Source organism: Leucoraja erinacea, chromosome 7 (genome assembly GCF_028641065.1).
Source record: "Leucoraja erinacea ecotype New England chromosome 7, Leri_hhj_1, whole genome shotgun sequence".
NCBI lineage: Eukaryota > Metazoa > Chordata > Chondrichthyes > Rajiformes > Rajidae > Leucoraja > Leucoraja erinaceus.
In genome coordinates, this window is record NC_073383.1 from 67832997 (window position 1) to 67858253 (window position 25257).

Genomic DNA, 25257 nt, shown 5'->3' on the forward strand with positions numbered 1-25257 from the left:
TTCCTATTAAATCTGTCCCCCCTCACTTTAAACTATGTCCCTCTGGTTCTCTATTCCCCTACTCTGGGCAAAAGACTGTGCATTAACCTGATCTATTCCTCGCATGATTTGTACACCTCTATAAGATTGCCCCTCATCCTCCTGCACTCCAAGGAATAAAGCCCTAGCTTGCTCAACCTCTGCCTATAGGTCAGTCACTCGAGTCCTGGCAACATACTGGTAAATCTTCTCAGAACCATTTCAAGCTTGACAAACACCTTTTCTATAACATGGATGTTATTTGTATTCTTCCTTGGAAATGTAGTTCCAACAGTAACTGATATAATAGTGAACATAAAGCAAATATGCATGTACTGAAAGATTTAATTAACAAGCAGAGAGAAGTTATTCCCAATAGCAGATGGTTCAAAAAGCAGAGAGCAGTGATGGGGAAAAATACTGGGAGTTGAAAAGAAATGCTTTTACTTTCATTCAGGGGGTAATTATGATGGAAAGCTCACTGTCTGTAAGGATGTTGGAAATGGTGTCAACTCAAAAGAGAATTGGACAGGCATATGAGAAGACATAAATTCCATGAATAAATGGATTGAAAGGGAGAATAGGACTAACTGGATTGTTGCCTAAAGAGTTACCATGGCCTTCGTGGGTCTACTGGCCCACTAGTACTGTGATAATTCTATGAATGGCAATTTAACTCAGATCTTTTACATTTGTTACAGACAATGCAATGACATTCCTGAAGGAGATTTTAGGCAAACAGTAATTTAGGACAATTTAATAGCTGTAGATAAACATCGATTTAATTGCAAGCTTTATGTAAATTATTAAGAAAATAATAAGATAGTTTGGATACATTTAAAGGGGAGTGGGGAGATTGAAGGTAAGTTACATGGATAGATTTTTAAAAGAAGAAGAAATGCGGGTGGTTTGAGGGAAGCACAAACAGCAATATGGTTGGTTGCAATGGCTGTATAATCCTATGCAAATACTCTGCACTACAGATGGAAAACGGTGAGGGAATTAAAAATTAAAATCAAGAAATACGTTTCCCATCCCCCATGTAAACATTAGCTGCCAACAACATGCAGAGAATAATATTCAGGACATATGTACACCTTGAGAGTCTGATTTGACTATAACTCTGCCCACCTTAATTTACCAGAGCTAAGGAAATCTGTTGGTGATATAGAAATGGGGTAAGCCAGATGCATAAATAAGTGCTTTTTAGAGTTCTTGCACCAGGAGTTGGCCCTGAGGATCCAAGTGGAACCCAACCTTTTTCTCCCGATCATCTTGGCTCATAATTACACTGAATTATCCAACTAATCCAGTTCACTCCTGATGGTCACAGTCCTAATTATTCATCGATATGGCCTCCTGGCCCATAAATCTGGCTGGCTTCTACTTAAGAAACTGAAAATGCATTAGATGATGAGGCCTGGCCATTAATGTTAACAGATTTCCTCATTCTTACCCTTTCCCCAATAAATACTCGAGCTAATGTAGAAAGGTTGAACAAGTTAGGGCTTTATTCTTTGGAGCGCAGAAGGTTAAGGGGGGGACTTGATAGAGGTTTTTAAAATGATGAGAGGGATAGACAGAGTTGACGTGGAAAAGCTTTTCCCACAGAGTAGGGAAGATTCAAACAAGGGGACATGACATGAGAATTAAGGGACTGAAGTTTAGGGGTAACATGAGGGGGAACTTCTTTACTCAGAGAATGGTAGCTGTGTGGAATGAGCTTCCAGTGAAGGTGGTGGAGGCAGGTTTGTTTTTATCATTTAAAAATAAATTGGATAGTTATATGGATGGGAAGGGAATGGAGGGTTATGGTCTGAGCGCAGGTATATGGGACTAGGGGAGATTATGTGTTCGGCACGGACTAGAAGGGTCGAGATGGCCTGTTTCCGTGCTGTAATTGTTATATGGTTATATGGTTATAATGGGCCAATGTTTCTACATACAGCACCCAATTTAATTGCACAACAACCATTGTTTTAAATTTTTAATTCCATTATTGAAAGAAAGAAGTTGACTTCTCAAAAGCGAAAGCATAGAAATCAGAATTTTTCCATCTGTAGAAATCAGAAATCTCCAAATCCTATGCTATTAATAAATAGAATGAATTGGCAAAAACAATAAAACTGATTTAAAAAAAAAAAAAAAAAGATTCAAAAATAAATATTGTTCTTTACTTCACTCTGTATCTCCATCATCTTTCTGGCACGGTGCAGGTCGATTGCGTCAGGTAGGTATGTGAAATGGTGGATCAGCCGCCTATAATTGGTATTAGTGGCCACTTCTTGTGACTTCTTAGCAGCCACAATGCTCAGCATGTCCAAAGGCATGTGATACTTGGTCTTGCTCTTCTCGTAATTCTTTTTGTATTCACGGTCAGACTGCAACTTGGCTACTTGCATGCAATGGACCAGCTTGGGATCGTCCTGCATGCTACGGAAACCAACGTGCTTTCCCCTTGCCTTCTCGTAGGCATGTTTATACTTGTACTGTAAGAAAGTAATGGATAAAAATAAATTATTAATCAGTTCAAAGAACCTCCAAATTACCAACAAGCTCGAGTTTAGTTTAGTTTATTGTTGTCACATGTAGCGAGGCAGAGTGAAAAGCCTTTTTGTTGTGAGCGATCCAGTTAACGAGAAGACTTTGCATGATTAGAATCAAGCCATCGATGTGCTGAATCAGAAAGTTAATGTGCATCTCATAGAATAGTAAAGCACAGGTTTTTCAGCCCACTATCTCCATGCCAATACTTCATGATGTTAACTAATTAGCTGAACCAATCTCCTCTGCCTGCATGTGATCCATACCCCTCCATTCCCTGCATTATCAATGTGCCCATCCAAAAGCATCTAAAATGCCACTATCATATCTGCCTCCACCACTACCCTGGCAACATGTGTCCTCTCTGCTTAGAATGTTCATAACATTACAATCTTTATTTCAGAGATTTGTTTGAAAATGTAATACTTATGGAGACATAGATTCACACAGCATGTAAAACGGCCCTTCGACCCAACTTGCCCACGTTGACCAAGATGACCCAGGTACACTAGTCCCACCTGCCCAAGTTCGGACATGCCCATACCCACCTAAACCTTACCTATCATGTACCTGTCCAAATGTCTTAAACATGTGGAGGCCCAGGGAGTTCCCAAGAATGTTGTACCTGTCTCGATAACCCTGTTTTTTTATACCATTAGTAAGCATAGTCACTAGCAATGTTACAAAATTTTGAGATTTAAAAAATCAAGTCTGCAATTTATCCCATCAGATAAAGCATAACAATAAGTTTAATTTGACACCAAATTCACTTTCATATCTCAAGTATTAAAAAAGTTATGACCATTTTCATACTCGGAAATTAGCATCTTGTTCCCTATTGATTTTCAATGGACATTACAAAAAAGCTGTGATCTTGGATAGTCAAACGCCATTTCTTAAGGAAAGATTAACATTTTTAAATAGCCTAAGTGTCCAAAGATTATTCACAAATAATTCACAATATAACATGATTTTTATATCTAATTTACATTAATTTATAGGCCAAATGGAAGGAATTTAGTGTTCAATTGCTGTAAATAAATGCCCATTTAAATCGGCTTTCTAGTGGGTTCATGTGGAACGCGCCGGTTTAGAATGTTGACATAGCGCTGGATTAGTGCCCTCAAGTGCCGAGAAAAATACTGCGGGATATAAAAAGCCCAAAATGAGCTATTCGTTATAGATAATTTGATATATAGGGTTATATATATGCCCCATTTAATGTAAAAATAAGGTACATACCTTTAATTGTTTGCTCTATAAAACCCTGGGGCTGCGAGAGGTTGCGAGATGAAACAGTAATTTTAAATCTATTAGAACTATATTATCGAGGCCTATAAAACTAATAATACCTTTTGCGACCGGGTCTTGCAGCGATTTTTCGTTAATGATTTACTAGGCTGAACATGTGCGATTAGTACAGCCTAGTAAAAATCGCGTTTTAAACCCGCCCCCTCCAAACAGCGCCAAAATCGCGGGCCTGGCTGAGGGCAGATTCCCAATGGCGATTCAGGTAGGTTTTGTAACATACCTATAGTCACATGCCAATTCCTAATAGGAACAAGTCATCAACAGCTCCACTCACACTCCAACAACTCCACAGTCTTGTGGTGACTGTGTGATCAGCTACACTGAAGTGAAAAAAATTACATCAAATAGCCTACTGATGGGGTTTAAACATGTTCAATGACTCCTTCAACATGCCAGCATACCCTTCGGAAGAGGAGACAACTGGTTGAACAATGAAACAATGGAAAATAACAGATCTTATATAACTTGTCAAAACACTTACATTGCTGGCAATATCAGCAGAAGCTTTGGCAGCTTTGATTGAAATGGCATCAGCACGAAGATTATATCCCTTTTTCTTCGCATCTTCCATGCTTTGCTTGTACATTTTCTGCAAAGGAATATGAACAAAAATAATTTTACATGTTTGCATTGCAAGAGTTAAAAGATCTGCCTGTATCCTTCAGCACTGTAAGGATGTGCTCCAATATAAGCATGAGGAAGGATATCTCTTCTGTCTGTCCACTGGATCCATATGTTGAATTCAACAGCTTCAAGAAATTTGCTCTTGCTGTTTGCATCAAAATTGGATCTGGGTCATTTATTTGCAATATTGACTTTGTATTTTTTCACCATTAACATGATGTGAGCTGCTTTTCAGTCACAGCTTTCCATTACACACTAACATTCCATGACCCTAATTTTCTCTCCATAACTGTTCTTATTTCAAATATTAAATGTCTTCTTTCATGTTATATCCAACTGTCCTCCATTAATCCAGTTAATCTACACCTTATCCCTCATCCACATCCTGATCTCACCCCATCACGGATATTCCCATTTGTCCTAACCATTCCCCTGCCATCTCCATTCTACAGTAAACCAATTTGAAACCAACTCGATCTCATTCTTTCCTGATTCTGACTAAGATCATCTAAGGATAAAGGGGGAAATCCTTTAAAACCGAGATGAGAAGAACTTTTTTCACACAGAGAGTGGTGAATCTCTGGAACTCTCTGCCACAGAGGGTAGTTGAGGCCAGTTCATGGGCTATATTTAAGAGGGAGTTAGATGTGGCCCTTGTGGCTAAGGGGATCAGGGGGTATGGAGAGAAGGCAGGTACGGGATACTGAGTTGGATGATCAGCCATGATCATATTGAATGGTGGTGCAGGCTCGTAGGGCCGAATGGCCTACTCCTGCACCTAATTTCTATGTTTCTATTTGTCCTGAAACAACTAAGATTCACTTTCCAAAGACATTAAAATGTTTTTCACATTTACCATTTTTTTCTGATTTTCAGCACCTGCTATTCTTTCTTATTTAATTCCTGCAAAACTCATTGGATACATTTTAATGGTATATATTAGTTTCATGTTCGCACCGTAGCTTGTAGTGGATTTCATTTATTTGCTACTTTGTCACATTTTTCAATGAAGTGCAATTTATTCCAATTCATTTAGCGTACCTGGCTCATGTTGTACTGGTTCACTTTAGCCAGAATAATCTCTGGTGTGTCTGGCATCACCTGTATCTTAATCTTGTCTTTCTCCCAGTCCTTTTTGTACAAGTTCTAAAAGGTGAAAGAAAAGAGATTAATAATGCATTCTTTGAATCGGAAAACTTAATTAAAAAACTTTCACGATCAATTATTTTTAAGTTTTCTTACCTGATCCATGATTATGGCATTTGCTTTTGCAAGCTCCATAGGTATGGACTGAGTATCAATGGTAAATTTAAACTTCTCAGGGTGTTGTCGATATTTTGACTCACATAGGATATTTGAAGCACGCTTGTTCTTTTCATTCTCTAGTGAACCAATGGGGACCCAGCCCAGGCCCTTCATACACTCAGTGTACTCTGATTTGTAGAGGTTCTGAAATTACAAACACAAAGAATAAACAGCCATATCCAAAGGTACTTTCAAACAATAAAAAAAGTGCTGCAGCAGCCAATTCTAATTTGGAGTTTTTGTACAAGAGGCATCTTAGTCATCGTGTCTTACAGTGTGGAAACAGGCCCTTCAGCCCAACTTGCCCACATTGGCCAACATGTCCCACCTACACTAGTCCCACCTGCCTGTATTTGGCCCATATCCAACCTATCCATGTACCTGTCAAAATGTTTCTTAAACATTGCAACAGTATCTCCTCCGGCAGAGTATAGAAGCTGGGATGTAATGTTAAAATTGTACAAGGCACTGGTGAGACCAAATCTGGAGTATGGTGTACAATTTTGGTCGCCCAATTATAGGAAGGATGTCAACAAAATAGAGAGAGTACAGAGGAGATTTACTAGAATGTTGCCTGGGTTTCAACAACTAAGTTACAGAGATAGGTTGAATAAGTTAGGTCTTTATTCTCTGGAGCGCAGAAGGTTAAGGGGGGGACCTGATAGAGGTCTTTAAAGTGATGAGAGGGATAGACAGAGTTGATGTGGACAAGCTTTTCCCTTTGAGAATAGGGAAGATTCAAACAAGAGGACATGACTTCAGAATTAAGGGACAGAAGTTTAGGGGTAATATGAGGGGGAACTTCTTTACGCAGAGAGTGGTAGCGGTGTGGAATGAGCTCCCAGTGGAAGTGGTGGAGGCAGGTTCATTGGTATCATTTAAAAATAAATTGGATAGGCATATGGATGAGAAGGGAATGGAGGGTAATGGTATGAGTGCAGGCAGGTGGGACTAAGGGGAAAAAAAAAATTGTTCGGCATGGACTTGTAGGGCCGAGATGGCCTGTTTCCGTGCTGTAATTGTTATATGGTTATATGGTTATATGGCAGCTCGTTCCATACAACCACTCAGCAGCTCGTTCCATACAACCACCACCCTTTGTGTGAGTCTTGACTGGGTCTTGATTATTATTTTGTCCTTTCTCAGAGCCACACATTAAATGCATGAGAAAATAGTGGTTAATCCTCTCTGAGTAACAAAGGTCACCCATGAGGTCAGGCAAGAGAATTGTTCTGCAATTCTCCCATTCAATTGAAAAATATCTGGCTCCAGCATCATAATTAAGAAGAGTACAGTCTGGCTGACCTATCTTCCCTCTCAACCACATTCTTCTGCCTTCTCCCCAACCCTTGACACCCTTACTAATCAAGAATCTGTCAATCTCCACCTTAAAAATATCCATTGACGGCGTCCTCAGCTATCTGTGGCAATGAATTCCACAGATTCACCACCATCAGACTAAAGAAATTCCTCCTCCTTTCTAAAGGTACGTCCTTTTATTCTGAGGCTATGCCCGCTGGTTGTAGACTTCCCCACTAGTGGAAACATGCGTTCCACACCGCTTTGTCCGGGCCTTTCACTATTTGAAGTCTCACCTATAAAAGCCAAGTCACCTGGAAATAAGGTAATAGGAGCATAACAACACTGGTGCAAACCTACCTGAAAGATAATATTTAATGTAAACATAAGCATAATTCATGCTTAAGGATTCAAAAGAATGAATGATTTTCTGTCTATTTTGACAATTAGTAATCCCACTGGTCACAGATCTATATTTGATGATCACATACCAAGTAACGCTGATCCGAATTATACATGATACAAGCCACCACATAGCACTGAACTGGCACCTACATTATGTTCTCAAGTAATGTTACTTGAGCTTACATTTTCTGACACAAGAGCATGAATGCTGTCCCTGAGATGAGAATATTGACAATCGCCATCAAACCCAAACCTCACCTAGATTTGGGCAAACTTGATTAAGTGCGAGATGCGCATTCAAAGGGAACATTGATCACAGAATAAGATGCAAATTAGAAAGGAACCATCTAGATTAGAACTTATTAACTGGAGAAGAACCAGGGGAAACATGGTACAGGTATGTGTGATGAGAATCAACTGGTAAAATCGCAAGAGAACAATTTGATAAAGCAGTGAATCCGGAATGTCCAAACAATGCTTCTCTGTTCAGGTGCTTACTGGCTTAGTCAGCTGAGTTACTGGAAAGCTGGACACAAAAATCAGGCATGCTCATGTTTGCAATATCATCATATCAGAATAATTCACACAATTTAAAGTTTGATGCAACATCTGTAATTATTGCAGTTGATAAACGCACAGTATGTTTTTTTTTACAAACTTACATCACTCTGTATGTCCATCATGTTTTTGGCCAATATCAAGTTAATTGAGTCAGGAGGGGTAATGTAGTTATGAATGAGACGTTTGTAGTCAATGTTGCTGACTGCTGCTTGAGACTGTTTAGCAGCCGTAATGCTGACCATGTCCAATGGTGTGATGTACTTGGTCTTGAATTTTTCATAGTCCTTCTTGTACACACGGTCTGACTGCAGTTTAGCAACTTGCATGAAGTGGACAAGCTTGGGATCATCCTGCAAACTTCGGAAGCCAATATGCTTTCCCCTAGATTTTTCATAGGCTTGTTTGTATTTATACTAGCAAAGGGAAGAGGAAACAGTGTTAATGAAGGTGACTCTTACATTGAATTCAATGAACTGCATCTTATAAATGTACTATTTTATTTAATGCACACCAGCAATAGCAATGTTATAAATTCAGCTACTAACAATGGGACAGATAAATAAAAGGGCAAGTTGTACAGAGGCCAAATATATGGAAGCTGCAAAGGGCTATTTATAGATACATATAAAGGCTGGGCATTACAAGATGTGAAATTGTCCATTTTAGCAAGAAAATAGAAACCATTTCATCAAAACAGCGATATATTGCAGAGGGATTATGAATCACAAAAGGTCAGCATTCAGGTAAAGTAATTAGGAAAACTATCAAAATGAAATTGTTTATTACTAAAGGAATTGAACACTCAGGGAGGGAGGTGTTGCTGCAATATTATGGGGCATTGGCAAAAGCACATCTAGAGAATTGTGTATTGTATATTGTTTCCTTGCTTAAACAAGGATATTAATGCATTGATACCCGGAATGGCAAGGTAAATAGATACTTAAGCAAAAAGACGACAGGTTACAAAGGATAGAAAGGAAAGGATAATATAGTATCTGGTGAAATTTAGAATGGTGAAAAAAGAACTTGATTGAAGCATACAAGATCATGTTGTGTCTTGACAGAGATACAGGGCACACTGAGGTGTGCTGAGCTGAATGTTTCCTCTGAACCTCTAGGATTAAAAACTAGGATTCACTGGTATTTATAAATAAGAGTGTATGCCCATGTTAGCACAGATCTTAGTCAAACTTTTGATAGATTCCCTCTAAAGTCTACTGTAAGAGTCCCTCATGTTCACTGTGAATTTACCTTACAGAGGAGAGGATACAGCTGGAGTCACATGGAGTGATTCTTCAGTTTTAACTATTTTCATTCAAAGAGCGGATTTGCGTAATTCATGTATTGTTCCAAGCTTAAGAACTGGACGACGTTACAAAGGATAGAAAGGAAAACCGGAACTGAAATCTGCATCAGCATCATGAAATGATCCTGTTACTGCAAGCACATAGGAGGCTTGAAGTTACATCTGGAAAAGTGGACTATTCTTCCTCCTAATGATGTGCAGTTACTGTACACGGTGAATTCCATCACTTGTTATAGAACAGCAATAGAAGTTGTCAAAAATGCCTGCATTACATGTGTGCCAGAGACCTGAGGGTCAAATTGTCCTAACTGCAGGAAAGGGAAGTCTGTACAGAGAATAAGTTGTACCTTCTCACTGGAGACCGCGTGGTTGTTTTCTGCTGAACCTCTAGTTTCCACCCGCACTCCAAAGACGAAGGTTAATTGGCTTGGTATAATTGTAAATTGTCCCTAGTGTGTAGGATCGTGTTCGTGTACGGGGTGATCACTAGTTGGACTGTCTCAGTGGGCTGAGGGGCTGAAGGGCTGATAGATCCCCGCGCTGTACTGCTAAAGTCTAATGTAAAGTCTAGTCCCACATGAGACATGTTCATATGTGAATTTAATTACAGAGGAGAGGATACAGTAAAAAAAAGTCACATGGAGTGATTCTTCAGTGATTTAACTCATTTTGGATTGCAGAACAAAGAGCGGATTTGCGTATGGGAAAGATGGAATTCATGTATTGTTCCAAGCATAAGGAACTGGTCGCTACCACAGAATTTCCCTTTATTAAAATGGAAACTAATGGACGGTAAATCTGCATATTGCATAGATGAAATTTTCCAAAATGCTTTACTGGCAGAGGGTAAAGTTCAATGGCAAGAAGTTACATTTGGAAAATCAAAGGTTAAATCTAGCTTTCTCCTTTCTTGCTGTTATCTAATTGAGCAAGCAGTTACTGTACACGGTGAATTCCATCAGACTTGTTGAGCAATAGAAGAATTTATTTTTGAAAAAAAAAATAGAGGGAACTTGAATCAAAAATGCCTGAAAAATATTCATGTGGATTAGCTGCAGGATAACCCTACTATTGAGGGAAGTTGTTAGCCGGGGTTTCAGAATTCACCTCAAGTCATTAGAAACGGGAAATTCAGTTCTACTGCGCAGAGTCAATGTTTTAAAAAAATATCAGGTTAGCATAGTTTGATTTGTTACTAAATACATACATTGTTTAACCAAAAAAAGGTGTGAATTTCTGGACACATTACTTCTACGTTTGCAGATTATCAATCAATCTGGTGTTAAGAGTATATCTAAAACGTACAGCATTGCAGGGGGAGTTTGCAATTAATAATACAATTTTAGAAGGAGGCCAATTTGACCCAGCAAATGACACAACTCAATCATGCTGTGTGAAATGCACAAAATAATGTGTTGTAATTATACGGTTAGATCATTAAGAAATATTTACATCACTGGCTATGTCTCTTGAAGCCTTTGCAGCTTTTATTGAAATGGCATCAGACGTGAGGTGATAGCCTTTCTTCTTCAATTTCTCCCAGCCAGATCTGTATAATTTCTAAAACGTAAAAGAACAAAATGGTTGGATTTTAACAACATGTAATTCATTAACTGATTACTGAGCTTGTTTACCTACACCATTTTCTTTTGGTTTTTTTTTTTTTAATGTTAAATTTTTTTGGAGTATTTTTTATTATTTTAGTAGATTTTTATTATTATTGGACAGAGATAGGTTGAATAAGTTAGTCTATGGAGCGCATCATTACTGACCTGATAGAGGTTTTAAAAAGGGATATAACATTGGACAGTTTTTATTAGAATTGTCTCCATGAATCAGAATTTTTTAGGGGTAATATTTTCTTCAGAGAGTGGTGGCGGTGTGGAATGAGCTCCCAGTTTTTTCATTTTTTATAACATATGGATGAGAACTAATGGAAGGTTATGGTAGAGTGCAAGGTGGGACTAAGGGAAAAATTTTGTTCGGATGGACTTTGTAGGGCCGAGATGGCCTGTTTCCGTGGGTTATAAATTATGTTAAAAATTCATAAGCATTAAATAAAATAAAGTAGAGTCACTGGGAAAAAAAAAGCAAAATAAATAAATAAAAAAAAAGTGTGAGAGGGGTGAAAAAGGTAATTATCTGGTGTTAATGGTATATCTCACAGGAAGAATGGTAAAAAGTATCTTTGTTTAAGTTTAAAAGACATCATTCAGGGAGATATGTTCGTAATACAATTTTAGAAGGAGGCCATTTGAAGTGTCAGTCATGCTGTGTGAAATGCACAAAATAATGTGTTGTAATTATACGGTTAGATCGTTAAGAAATATTTACATCACTGGCTATGTCTCTTGAAGCCTTTGCAGCTTTTATTGAAATGGCATCAGACGTGAGGTGATAGCCTTTCTTCTTCATTTTCTCCCAGCCAGATCTGTATAATTTCTAAAACGTAAAAGAACAAAATGGTTGGATTTTAACAACATGTAATTCATTAACTGATTACTGAGCTTGTTTACCTACACCATTTTCTGATAGAGAATATTAAAAACTTCAAGCACCATATGAGAAAATGGCAATTAACTTAATTCACAGTTTAGTGCAGTGCTGCACAATATTAATGCCGGGGCAATGCCCCTAGTATCAGCCTTGCTGACCAGTGATGTCATAAGATCATAAAGTCATAAGGAATAGGAGTAGAATTAGTCATGGTCTACTCCGTCATTCAAGCATGACTGATCTATCTCTCCATCCTAATCCCATTCTCCCAACACCTGTACTAATCAAGACTATCTATCTCTGCCTTAAAAATATCCACTGACGCTCTCCACAGCCTTCTGTTGCAAAGAATTCCACAGATGCACCACCGTCTGACTAAAGAAATGTCACCTCATTTCCTTCCTAAAAGAACGTCCTTTAACTCTGAGGCTATGACCTCTAGTCCTAAACTCTCCCACTAGTGGAAACATCCTCTCCACATCCACTATATCCAAGCCTTTCACTATTCTGTATGTTTCAGAGGTGCCCCCTCATTCTTCTAAACTCCAGCGAGTGCAGGCCCAGTGCTGACAAACACTCATCATAGGTTAACCTACTCATTCCTGGGATCATTTTTGTAGACCTCCTCTGGGCCCTCTCTAGAGCCAGCACATCCTTCCTCAGAAATGGTGCCAAAAATTGCTCACAATATTCCAAATGTGGCTTTACCAGCGCTTTATAGAGCCTCAACATTACATGCCTCTCCATACTCACTGCTCTCCTGCTGCTGGGATTGGACTTATTTGGACACATTTTCCAATGGCAACTTGTTCATGAAGTCAGCACCTGATTACTGAGGCCCTGCCCAGCACTGGGACCTCCTTTCATAAACAATAAGCATTAGTCCTGGTAATGTCTTGACAGGAGGTTATGCCAAGTCACCAGGTTCACTGGCTATCAAAAGATTTATGTTCATGGAACATTTGTGACTGAAACATTGCCAGTCCTTTGGAAAAATATAGTCATAGAGTCAAGCAGTGTGGAAACAGGCCCTTTGGCCCAACTTGCCCACACCGGCCAACATGTCCCATCTACACTCGTCCCACTTGCTTGCGTTTGGGCCCATATCCCTCTAAACCTGCCCTATCCATGTACCCGTGTAACTGCTTCTTAAACATTGCTATAGTCCATGCCTCAACTCTTCCTCTCGCAGCTCGTTCCATACACCCACGACCCTTGGTGTGAAAAAGTTACCCTTAAGATTTTTATTAAATCATACCCCCTTCATCTTAAACCTATGTCCTCTGATTCTCGATTCCCCTACTCTGGGCAAGAGACTGTGCAGCTACCTAATCTATTAAAAGTCGTTGGAAAATGACCAGAAATTCTGAAACAGTTAATTTTATGAAGAGAAATAACTGAAACAACTTCAGCGAGGATGCTGAGCAGAGGTATATAAAAAAATTAAATACTCTTCAAACTTTAAGTTGGGATAGCAGTTAGGAAGTGGCAAACTCCTCTGAAGGATGTGGGAGATCAGGGAAAACACATCCTTGGAGAAAAGGGAGTCTACGTTTGACGTTTTGCATTCAGGGGATTCGAGACACAGGTGGTTTTTAACTTGAGAGTCAGGGGAATAGAGCGTAATGCAGCGGGACAGAACATTGTTGGAGAAAAGGGAACGAGAATCGATGTAACCAAATCGAGGAAAGGTGGAACTCACAATGGTCCATTTGTGGCTGTGGAAGATAATGAAGGGATATGTGGATCTGAACAGTGAAACAAGCAGGACGATTAGGGTGGTGGAGGGCAGAGAGAGTGGGGATGCAAAGGTTACTTGAAATTAGGAAAATCAATATTCATACCAGTGGGTCAACCCATTTCATACCTCTCCTCTGTCTCCCAGTCTGATGAAGGGTCTTGATCCGAAATGTCACATATTCCTGTTCTCCCGTGAAGCTGCAGGTATTTTGGTGGCCACTGGGAAATGTAACAGTGGTAGGCAGATAGTGCAGGGTTCCCCTGTGGTAATTCCCCATCAGTAACAGGTATACCTCGTTGGATATCTTTAGGTATGACCTTTTACAGGGCGGCAGCAGCAGCAGCCAGGTCTGTGGCACTGTAATGCTCAGCAGGGAAGTGGTGGAGTCAGTAAACAATGATAGGAGACTCAATAATTAGGGGACAGATGGGAGATTCTGTAGCTGCAAAAGAGATGCCAGGAATATGCTTCCTCCCTGATACCAAGATCAAGGGCATCTCTGACCATTTGGAGGACATCCTCAAGAGAGAGCAGCTAGCAGTTATGCACGTTGGTACTAACTACATCGATAGAACAATGGATGAGGTCCATTGAAGTGAATAAAGGGAGCAAAGAAATTAAAAAGCTGGACCTCAAGGATGGTAACCTCAGAATTACTCCGTGCCATGTGCTAGTAAGGGCGGATATAGGTTTTTCACAATAAGCACGACAGATTATTGATTATTTTCATCTTCAACACAACTCATTTAGAACTTAAAGGTACACAAAAAGAGAAACTCAGCGGGTGCAGCAGCATCTATGGAGCGAAGGAAATAGGTAACGTTTCGGGCCGAAACCCTTCTTCAGACTTTGACATTTACAACTTACTTTTACATTTACAACAGACTTTTACATTTACAACTTACTTCGCTCATATTCAGCTGGTTGCTTTTGGACAGGACAATTTCTGGCGAATCTGGCATAATGTGGATCTTGGTCTTGTCTTTATCCCATGCTTCTGTGTACAATTTCTGTTAAAAAAAAAAAGAATAGACCCATGAGATTAAAAGATAAAGTAACATGAACATGCCTGTGCGAGGGCCAATGGAACCCATCTTGAAGATTTCCATCTGTTAACGAACAAAACATTCCATGGAGTAGTAAGCAGTAAATTTTCTGATTCACACTCAACGCAGGAAGGGCAGTCAATCAGCCAATGTTACTGGTGCTGATTCTATTAATTTATTTATGTTGGAAACGCTGAGAAGGTGGGTGAGAAGAGAAAGTGGCTGAGCTGTGATGTGCCGAGAGCCATTGTTACCCAAAGTAGAAAATTTATCTGAATCGCTACAGAGGAGCATGTGGCTTATAGAGCCACAGAGTCATAGAGTCTCACAGCATAGAAACAAGCCTTTTGGCCCATCCTGCCCACACTGGACAACATGTCCCATCTAGTCTCACCTGCCTGTGTTTGGTCCATATCCCTCTAGACCTGTCTTATCCATGTACCTGTCTAAATGTTTCTTAATCATTGCGATAGTACCTGCCTCAACACAACCTCCTCTGGCAGCTCGTTCCAAACACCCACCACCCTTTGTGTGAAAAGGTTATCCCTCAGGTTTTGTCTGAAAAGATAGAATTTGGGAACCACGCACAGGACTGCCCAATAATGCTTACCTTGTTCAAGATCTGTGCATTATTCTTGGCCAGGACAAGTTCAAGAGAGTCTGGAATGCTTGTAAATTCTAGAGTGGCAGGATGTTGCCGGTATTTACATTCACTTGCTATCTGAGTTGCTTTCTTTGCCTTCTCCACATCCAAAGAGCCAGTCGGAATCCAGCCGATGCCTTTAAACCAATTATTATAATCCATTTTGTAATTGTTCTGCAAGGAGGCATGAAAATTAGTCACTTTGCATTCAATAGTCAAGTCCCACATAGTTAATACTTTTTCTCATTTGCCTTCTGAAATGGTCAAGATAATCAAAATAACATTTTGATCATTTCATCTATCTCTCTCTCTAAGAAAACAGACCATACATCAAATCTAACATCACAAAATGAATATAAATTTTAAATCCAATATTAATGGAGAGCTCATGTATTTAGTATAACACTCATTTAAAAAAAAGTTTAAAGATAGAGATTGTTATATCTGCTGTGTATTTCTAAGAAATAGCTTCCATTGAAGCTTGTGGCTTACATTGCTCTGTATATCCATCATGTTCCTGGACAGTACTACACTCATGGCATCAGGCATGTAGGTGTAGTTGTGGATCTGATGCCTGTAGTTAATATTGCTGGCCACTTCCTGGGATTTCTTGGCTGCAGTGATAGCGACCATGTCCATCGGCGAGTGATATTTGGTCTTGCTCTTCTCGTAGTCTTTTTTGTATTCACGGTCAGACTGAATCTTGGCTATACGCATGGAATGAACCAGCTTAGGGTCATCTTGAAGGCTGCGGAACCCGACATGTTTACCCTTTTCCTTTTCAAAGGCCTGTTTGTATCGATACTGTAATGATATTTGCATGAGAAAGTTAATACATTTGTTCAACTTGGCAGTTTAAAAAATATTAATTGAAAATAGAGTGGTTCCATTACTGTAGATCATGTTAATTAACCCATTTAAGCAATTTTAACATTGATACTCTAGTATTTACATGTTTTCTCTGTGCATTATAATCCTCCCCATAAGCCAGGGTGTCATCCTAATCTTCCAACCTACCTCATAGTGGTCATTGGAATTTTTCCCTGGAATTGTAATGCCACAATGCTGCAGAACTATATTCTGCACTCTGGTTTTTATCTTTACTACCCATTGTCCTTGTGCATAGTATTTTGTTATTTAATTTGATAGCACACAAAACAAAAGCTTTTCAATTTATCTAGTACTTAAGACAGTAATGAAACAATGCCAATGTTTCAAATTATTCATTCATTTTTATGCTCCATTACAAAAATAGCATAATTTATGCCCCATTTGAAATTATAACCAGCTTCCGTGGATTGTTTTTCAAAGATAGACACAAAATGCTGGAGTAACTCAGCGGCCAGGCAGCATCTCTGGAGAGAATGAATGGGTGACGTTTCAGGTCGAGACCCTTCTTCAAACCATTGTTTTTCAATCTCTCCTTTTTTGTTTTAATTTGAGATATCTTCCCTCTTGTAAATATTTTGTTAAACGATGGAAAGATTTTACCTCCATTTACAATCTAAGTGTATTTTCTCAAACTTAATTCTTGTGGGGCAGATCTGCTGGTTCAAAGAGCCCTGCCTTCTGCTGGGACAAAGAGACCTGGACTCAGGTAGGACATGTAAAACAACTTCTAATCTGAGGAAGGAAATTCTTGCCATAGAGCGAGTACAGAGAAGGTTCACCAGACTGATTCCTGGGATGTCAGGACTTTCATATGAAGAAAGACTGGATAGACTTGGCTTGTACTCGCTAGAATTTCGAAGATTGAGGGGGGATCTTATAGAAACGTACAAAATTCTTAAGGGGTTGGACAGGCTAGATGCAGGCAGATTGTTCCCGATGTTGGGGAAGTCCAGAACAAGGGGTCACAGTTTAAGGATAAAGGGGAAATCTTTTAGGACGGAGATGAAAAAAACATTTTTTACACAGAGAGTGGTGAATCTCTGGAATTCTCTTCTACAGAATGTGGATGAGGTCAGTTAATTGGCTATATTTAAGAGGGAGTCCTGCTAGATGTGGCCCTTGTGGCTAAAGGGATCAGGGGGTATGGAGAGAAGGCAGGTACAGGATACTGAGTTGGTCAGCCATGATCATATTGAATGGTGGTGCAGACTCGAAGGGCTGAATGACCTACTCCTGCACCTATTTTCTATGTTTCTATAAATGCATTGATAGGACACTTGCTGGCTCACAACATGTTTCTGACTTGAATAAGGACATTTACACTCCATAAGATGATTTTACTCACATTACTTGCAATGTTTCTTGAAGCTTTGGCTGCGACAATTGCAATGGCATCTGCCCGGATATCATGACCTTCAGCAATAGTTTTGTTCCAGGCTTTCTTATACAGTTGCTTAAAAAGGAAACAGAAGTAATAACTTTAGAATACACAGAATACAATGTTGGAAGATGGAGACACATACTGTAATTACTTATCAACTAATTAAATCCCAACGTGAATGATATTCAGAAGCACTGTTTAAGCTATGCCCAAAATGACAGCATGCTAAAAAGGGATCAATTACAATATTTCTCATTGAGATTTTACTCAGTTTCAGTCTTGATGCAAAGCTCAGGTACATTCGGAACACATTTGGTTCAGCTAAAATCCATGTAGAGAGAATTAAAAGATTTGTAGCCTTTACAGAATAGAAATCTTTACTCAAAGTGCTGACGGTATTATTCCATTTACCGTGTTTGTTCAAGGTAAAATATGAATTTTATTATTAAGATCCTTGTTATGGATTTCTCATCCAAACATATTTGGTCTGAGCATTCCCATTGTGAAGACCTATACAAAAGTAATTTTACCATTTTCATATTTACAGGAAATATGGGAATAGCTTTAGATAATTCCAGACACGACAACAAGTTTGTATTTCAATTAAGATCTTCCAATTATGCGGCAAGCTTTGCCCTTCCATCGCTAGTCACCAGTTAGGAAACTCCTCTTCACTTTGTAATGCATAGTTATCCACTTTTGTTTGTTTCAGTTTTGTCAGCAAAACTTTAAATTGACGTAGCAACTGCAACGCAGCTCATACTAATAGCTGCCATTTATGCTTAACAAGTATTATCACTGCATGTTCATTGCGACACAATGTGCAGCTGACTTGCAATGCCATTAATAATGCCATTTCTGATCCGTGTGAGCAAGTTTAGAGGGATCCTTGCCAAGTTAAACCTGGGTGCTTACTTCACTTAGAATTTGAGCGTTGGCCTTTGCCTGCACAATGGGTGGATATTCGTTGTCAAGAGTATATTTGTGCTTCATCTTTTCACCGGCTTTTTTGTAGTTCAACTGAAAGTAAAAAGGGGAAAAGCATTAGCATTGGACCAAAACTGTCGATTAATCAGCACCAAAAGTAAGTGTCATTGGTTCTGAAGAACAGCCACATCATAGTAATAATTTAGTGAAATCCAACAAGGGCTAGCAATTCTTTATTCGTCTATTTCCCATCATGGTTTTAAACAAAGTTTTTTAAAAGTTTCCATTGTTTGTGTTTAATATTCTACCTCTACTTTGAATGTGTTTAACAAAGAATAAAGGGGTCAATCATACAGTCAGAGCGCATGGAAATAGGCCTAATCGGCCCAACTTGTCCTTGCTGACCAACATGTCCCATCCACACTCATTCCACCTGCTTCAGTTTGGCCCATATCCCTCTAAACCTATCCTATTCATGGTACCTGTTTAAATGCATTTTAAACATTGTTATAGTACCTGTAGTTTCTTTCAGCTCATGAAAAAAATCTTAAATTATGAATCATAGTTTTTAAATGTTCGACTTTCTCATAATTTTTGCTAACATTCAAACAGTGCATGCAGCTTTGAAACTGAAAGTCGGCTTTGGTCTAATTAAATGTGTTATCCAACACAGCCCACATCCTGTGCTGAGTAGGGGTGGATTTCAGGGCACTCTACTGCAGCTATGGTGGACTCTCTGTGGCTCCTGTTGGTTGAGTGGCATCATAGGAACAGCAAAATTAAGTCCTTTAGTCCACCTTGTTTGTGCTGGCCACCAGGCACACAGCTGCTTAAATCCACTCAGACTCCCATTAATTTCCCACTCTCCAAATTTTCCTACCAGTCACTTACATTAGACTTGAGAGGAAAAAAGTGAAAGTCTAGGCCTGTCTTCACACAAAGCCCACCGTCAACAAGGAAGAACTATATCTCCACATACCCAACCGAAACATGGAACATGTACTAACGAGGAAGACACGAAATGCTGGGATAACTCAGCGGGACAGGCAGGTCTCTAGAGAGAAGGAATGGGTGACGTTTCAGGTCGAGAGACTGAAGAAGGGTCTCGACCCGAAAAGTCACCCATTCCTTCTCTCCAGAGATGTTGCCTGTCTCGCTGAGTTACTCCAGCATTTTGTGTCAATCTTCGATTTAAACCAGCATCTGCAGTTCTTTCCTACATATACATGCACTAAAGAGATACTGATTCTCCATGAACTCTCCAAATCTACTGCTAGTATAAGCAAACCAAAGTCAGCATTTTGTTCCAGGTCTATGTATCTACCATTGAAATCTTAATTACAATCATAATGTTCCTAAAGCCAAATCCCATCAATTGTTGCTCAACAGCTAACTCCGTAAACACTCTATTTTGGGCAAGAGAGGTGAACTAATCCATCAATGTTATCAGAGCCTCTTTGATAAAATAATGTAGCATCCTCAATGCCTCATGCAACCCCCTGACCCATGACCACTATAAACAAAGAAGATGCATCTTGGAAGGCATTGAGAACTTCAAGTTCAATTGGCCAGATCACACAGAAGCCCAAAGTAAATGACAAATGGAAGGCATCACCTCCAACATTTACAAATATATGGATTATGATGCAGGCAGCCATTCAATCCACACCAGTTCCCAACAAAATAATATCAGTCTCATTCCCATCTTGGCCAAGGCATGACTTACAGTAGCCAGTTAACCTACCACCACATCATTAGCATGTCGGAAGAAATCAGAGAACTCAGTCGAATCACGTACAGTTGTGGAAAGAATGTGTTAGCTCAGAACAGAAAGCATCCAAGGTCAGGCTAGAACCTCATCTTCACCACCATGCCTCCCTGATAAGCAGTCCTGCCCCACACTGTGTGCAGGGTCCACATTAGCCTCTTCAGCAACTTCAGAATGCAAAGAGCTGTGATGGAAGCAAATCAGCCGACACCCTGAGTGGCTGCCTCAGAGGCAGATGGTATGTTGCAAGGATTTACTATGTGGGAGGACTGGGTCTGTGTTAGAAATAGACAGGGATCGAGCATAATTGTTCACATACAGCAAAAGAAGGGCCCACCATTTTTTCTCTCACTCTTCATTATCCTCCTATGGCCAACCATACTGCAGGAATAAGTTAAGTAACTTATCAATGCGTTTCCTTTGGGATTCTCATACAAAGTGGAATATGTATATGCAGTTCCAGAATGGATTAGCAGCACCAGGTGTTGTCACACTTGGTAGGAGATACATTCTGTCTTCATTCTCAAAATTGCTTTTGGCCAAGACACAATTCCACGCTAGCTAGCGTGCAGCAATACTCCTGTTTCTAATGTCCTCCTATCACCTGCCTTGTATCAGATGTATCACTGGACATATAAATGTCCCATGGCAGGAAATTCAAGGACAACTCTCTTCATGCCAAGGCACTGTATCGTGCACCCAATACAAAATAAAGGAATAGCATTTTAAATCATTCGACCAGCGACTACATGATGTACAAGACTGATAATGAGATGTAGTTACTCACGTCACTGAGCTGCTTTGTGTTGCTTGCTACCAGAAGCATGTTCATGGAGTCGGGAATGCTGGTAAACTTGAATGTGTCTGGATGCTGACGGTATCCATGTTCATTCAAGGCCACTGCCGCTTTCTTGGCTTTCTCCACGTCTAGTGACCCGATGGGGACCCAGCCCATTCCCTTCTGCCAGCAATTGTAGTCCTGCCTGTACAAATTCTGCCAAAACCAAGAATTGCGGAAGTATTTGAGTAAACGGATTCGTGCAAGGCAAAATGCAAGAACAAAAATGTTATGATCCAAATGACCGCGGACACTGAGACTGCAAACTAAACTGGCTCCAAAACTGAAAACACGATGCATCTTCCTGGCCTAATAGCAACATGGTTCTTAGTGGATAAAAGTAACTCAGATATAGATTAGCAAAGATTTAACAGAATTGCAGAGGTGATTTAAGGAACTGAATGACCTGCAGATTTTTAGATTGGGGCCATCTATTTCAGATAGAGATTTCTTCCTTCAGAGCATTGTGACTCTTTCGAATTTCCTACTCCAGATACTGTAGCTGTCAAGGCAGTCGTTTAATATATTCAAGGCTGAGCTTGACAGATATTTAAATTACAGAGTCAAGAGGTTCAAGGGGAGACTGGGATAGTGATGTTGCCTTGAATCAATCCTGATCTTATTGAATATCAGAGATGGCCCAATTCCTGCTTCTATTTCTTGTGTTTGTATATACATTAAACAAAGCATGAACATGTAATCCAGAAGCTAACCTGCACATTTACTCAAGATTAGAAATAAAATCTGAAACTATTTTGGATTTTCTGTGGAGAAAGAAACATGAATTAATATTTCAGGTCAATGACCTATCAGAGCTGATTGTCACAATAGATCACAGATCTGACATACCAACTCTGTTTCTCTCACCACAGACGCTGCCTGAATTTGCTGAGTATTTGCAATTAACCCATAATTTTCATTTAACATTGTCACTTACTTCACTTTGTATGTTCATCATGTTCTTGGACAGCACCACACTCATAGTATCAGGAAGACAGGTGTAGTTGTGGATCAGCTGCTTGTAGTTAGAATTGCTGGCCACTCCCTGTGACCTTTTGGCCTCAGTGATTGCGATCATGTCCATCGGTGCATGATATTTGGTCTTGCTCTTCTCATAGTCCTTTTTATATTCACGGTCAGACTGAATCTTGGCTACGCGCATGGAATGGACCAGTTTGGGGTCATCCTTGAGGCTGCGGAAACCCACATGTTTGCCCTTCGCCTTTTCATAGGCCTCTTTGTACTTGTACTAGAATGAATAGGAGTAGATTTAAAGAGAAATCCAGATTCGATCATGTGAATACAATCAAATATGTCAGTTAATTTACATTTTACTTTGAAACACATGAACATTTTGTGGTTCTTTCTTGTGGAAGTGTTGGAATTTTGCTATTTTCTCATATCAACTAATTAATTGATTTGTAATTTATGTTAAAGTCCATGAACCAGAGTCTAATCGATGGTAACTTACGTCACTAGCAATATTTCTTGATGCTTTAGCTGCAACAATAGAGATGGCTTTAGGATCAAGGTGATATCCTTTGGCCAGTGTCTTCTTCCAGCTATTCTTGTAACAATTCTGTAAAGGAATAGAGAAAATAATTCTTAGGGACTACATATTTCTATTATTTTGATATTGAATTAAAATTATTAATAGATCCTTTGAAATATTGACTTCTTATACAATGGTTTCTTCCTAGCTGTTAACTGAGTCATCCCGCCACAACTAGAGAGCAGCCCTGAACAACTCTACTTCATTGGTGACCTTCGGACTGGATAGACTCGGCTTGTACTCGCTAGAATTTAGAAGATTGAGGGGGGATCTTATAGAACCTTACAAAATTCTTAAGGGGTTGGACAGGCTAGATGCAGGAAGATTGTTCCCGATGTTGGGGAAGTCCAGGACAAGGGGTCACAGTTTAAGGATAAAGGGGAAATCCTTTAGGACCGAGATGAGAAAAATATTTTTCACACAGAGAGTGGTGAATCTCTGGAACTCTCTGCCACAGAAGGTAGTTGAGGCCAGTTCATTGGCTATATTTAAGAGGGAGTTAGATGTGGCCCTTGTAGCTAAAGGGATCAGGGGGTATGGAGAGAAGGCAGGTGCAGGATACTGAGTTGGATGATAAGCCATGATCATATTGAATGGCGGTGCAGGCTCAAAGGGCTGAATGGCCTACTCCTGCACCTATTTTCTATGTTTCTATGTTTCTATTCCCTTAACTTGTATCTATGAACGGTAAATGGTGCAAATGTAATTATGTATTGTCTTTCCACTGAGTGGTTAGCACGTGACAAAAGCTTTTCACTGTACTTCGGTAAATGTGATAATAAACTAACTAGCCTAAACTAAACTGGCAGGACTTAATAGGCCAACCTTCCTCCTCCTGTGTTGTTATTGTCTAAAATGTGTAAATGTAATTGGCATTTAACAATGTTAAATTTAACTGGCTCTTAAAATGTTAGTACAATCTGTAACAAACTAGAGGAATAGTTCAAGTGGGTAAATGCCAAGGAATGTGGTCCTTACATCACTGAGGTTGACAGCATTGTACTTGGACAGAATAAACTGAGGAACATCCACGGGCAGGTTGTACTTGTGCTTGATCTTTTCGCCTCCAGATCTGTACAATTTCTGTAAAGAGGAAAGGTCAAAACAGAAACAAAAGAACATATTAATAATTGTAAGGCTGAAATGGAACCAGGAGACAGACGGCCCGGATCAGCAGGATATATGACAGATCTAGAGGTGGCTTCTGAAGATTGTAACATAGTGGTATAACACCGGTGCTCCCAATTTCTTTGTATCCCATTATTCCCATTATAGCTGTAGCAAGGCTTAAGTCTCTGAGCAATTAAACCACCAAACATTATTTAGTGAAGGTCCACTTACATCATTGAGCTGCAGGGCATTGCTTTTTGCCAGCTCCATTTCCACAGAATCAGTCACACTGGTGAATTTGATGGTGCTTGGTGGCACTCGATAATGGTGTTCATCGAGGACTTGTCCAGCCCTCTTTGCATTCTCCACATCTATCGATCCCAATGGGCTCCAGCCAATGCCTTTAAACCAGTTATTGTAATCGAGTTTGTAGAGGTTCTGTATGCAAAAAAGAAATTATGTTAAAATTGGAGCATTAATTGTCCCGTCTCTCCACACCCAGATCAAACAATAAACAGTTTATTGAATTGTTCTATAAAGCCTCAGGAGCTAATTTTATATATGATCATTTTCCAAATAAAAGTGTTCATAGGTGAGTATTATTGCAAAGATGTTAATGGCATGTTTAAATCACAGCATAGTAAATCCTATGAGTAGCATTTCTGGTGCAGAACTTCACGAGACAAGAGTTTGTGTTGCTGAGTTGGTCTTTTCAGCTATCATCTGGTTTCTCACATTTGTTTTCATCCAACAAAACATTTACAGCACAAATGGTGCTCTAGAAAATTTGCCCTCTTCAACTAGCTCACCTCACCTCACAAAATAGTCTTCAGGTATAAGGTTTTTTTCATCTGTAACTTTTAACTGGGAAAATGTAACTTTAGGTATTAAAACAAATTCAGGTATTGGATTTAATCTATTGGCAATGTAGCATGAATTTGCTCTTTTCTAACAATCTTTCCACAAAAATACATGTTATTACTCACAACAGACACAGAAATATTAGATTGCTGTTTACTTTAAACAAGTCAACAATAATAGTTCATAATAGATTTATGCTTCACACACACATAGATTACAAATTCAGTTTAGCTTGACATGCAATCCATTCTATGACGGCAGTGCAGTTATTGATCTTCCGGCAAACAGAGGTCTTAATTTCCTTTGGACCTGTGTTTTGCTGATATTAGAAATTGAATTTGCTACTTTCAATGATTCTTAACTATTTGTCCTCTGGTAGCCCCACAGCCATCCATGAGATCCATACCTTCACCTGACCATGGACAATCTTGCCTTCAGATGTATTGTATTGTATTGTATTGTATTGTATTGTATTCAAATGTATTGTCATTGTCTCAATTTGAGACAACAAAATGAATTTCCCTTACAGGCAGTATCATAAAAAAATCACAAAAAAATAATAAAAATAAATAATAAATAAATAATACAACATATTAAAAATAAAATTGAAATTGAATTAAAAAATTTAAA

General features: G+C 39.3%; 1 protein-coding gene across 1 annotated transcript in view; it reads right to left on the reverse strand.

The window, feature by feature from the left end:
* neb (nebulin) overlaps positions 1 to 25257 on the reverse strand; it is a 229493-nt gene that overhangs the window by 152756 nt on the left and 51480 nt on the right. The window contains 16 exon segments of the mRNA XM_055638822.1: positions 2196 to 2507; positions 4355 to 4462; positions 5539 to 5643; positions 5740 to 5946; positions 8169 to 8480; positions 11708 to 11815; positions 14516 to 14620; positions 15267 to 15473; positions 15792 to 16103; positions 17536 to 17643; positions 18487 to 18591; positions 21054 to 21260; positions 22042 to 22353; positions 22576 to 22683; positions 23635 to 23739; positions 23998 to 24204. Coding sequence (XP_055494797.1) covers positions 2196 to 2507; positions 4355 to 4462; positions 5539 to 5643; positions 5740 to 5946; positions 8169 to 8480; positions 11708 to 11815; positions 14516 to 14620; positions 15267 to 15473; positions 15792 to 16103; positions 17536 to 17643; positions 18487 to 18591; positions 21054 to 21260; positions 22042 to 22353; positions 22576 to 22683; positions 23635 to 23739; positions 23998 to 24204 — 2928 coding nt within the window.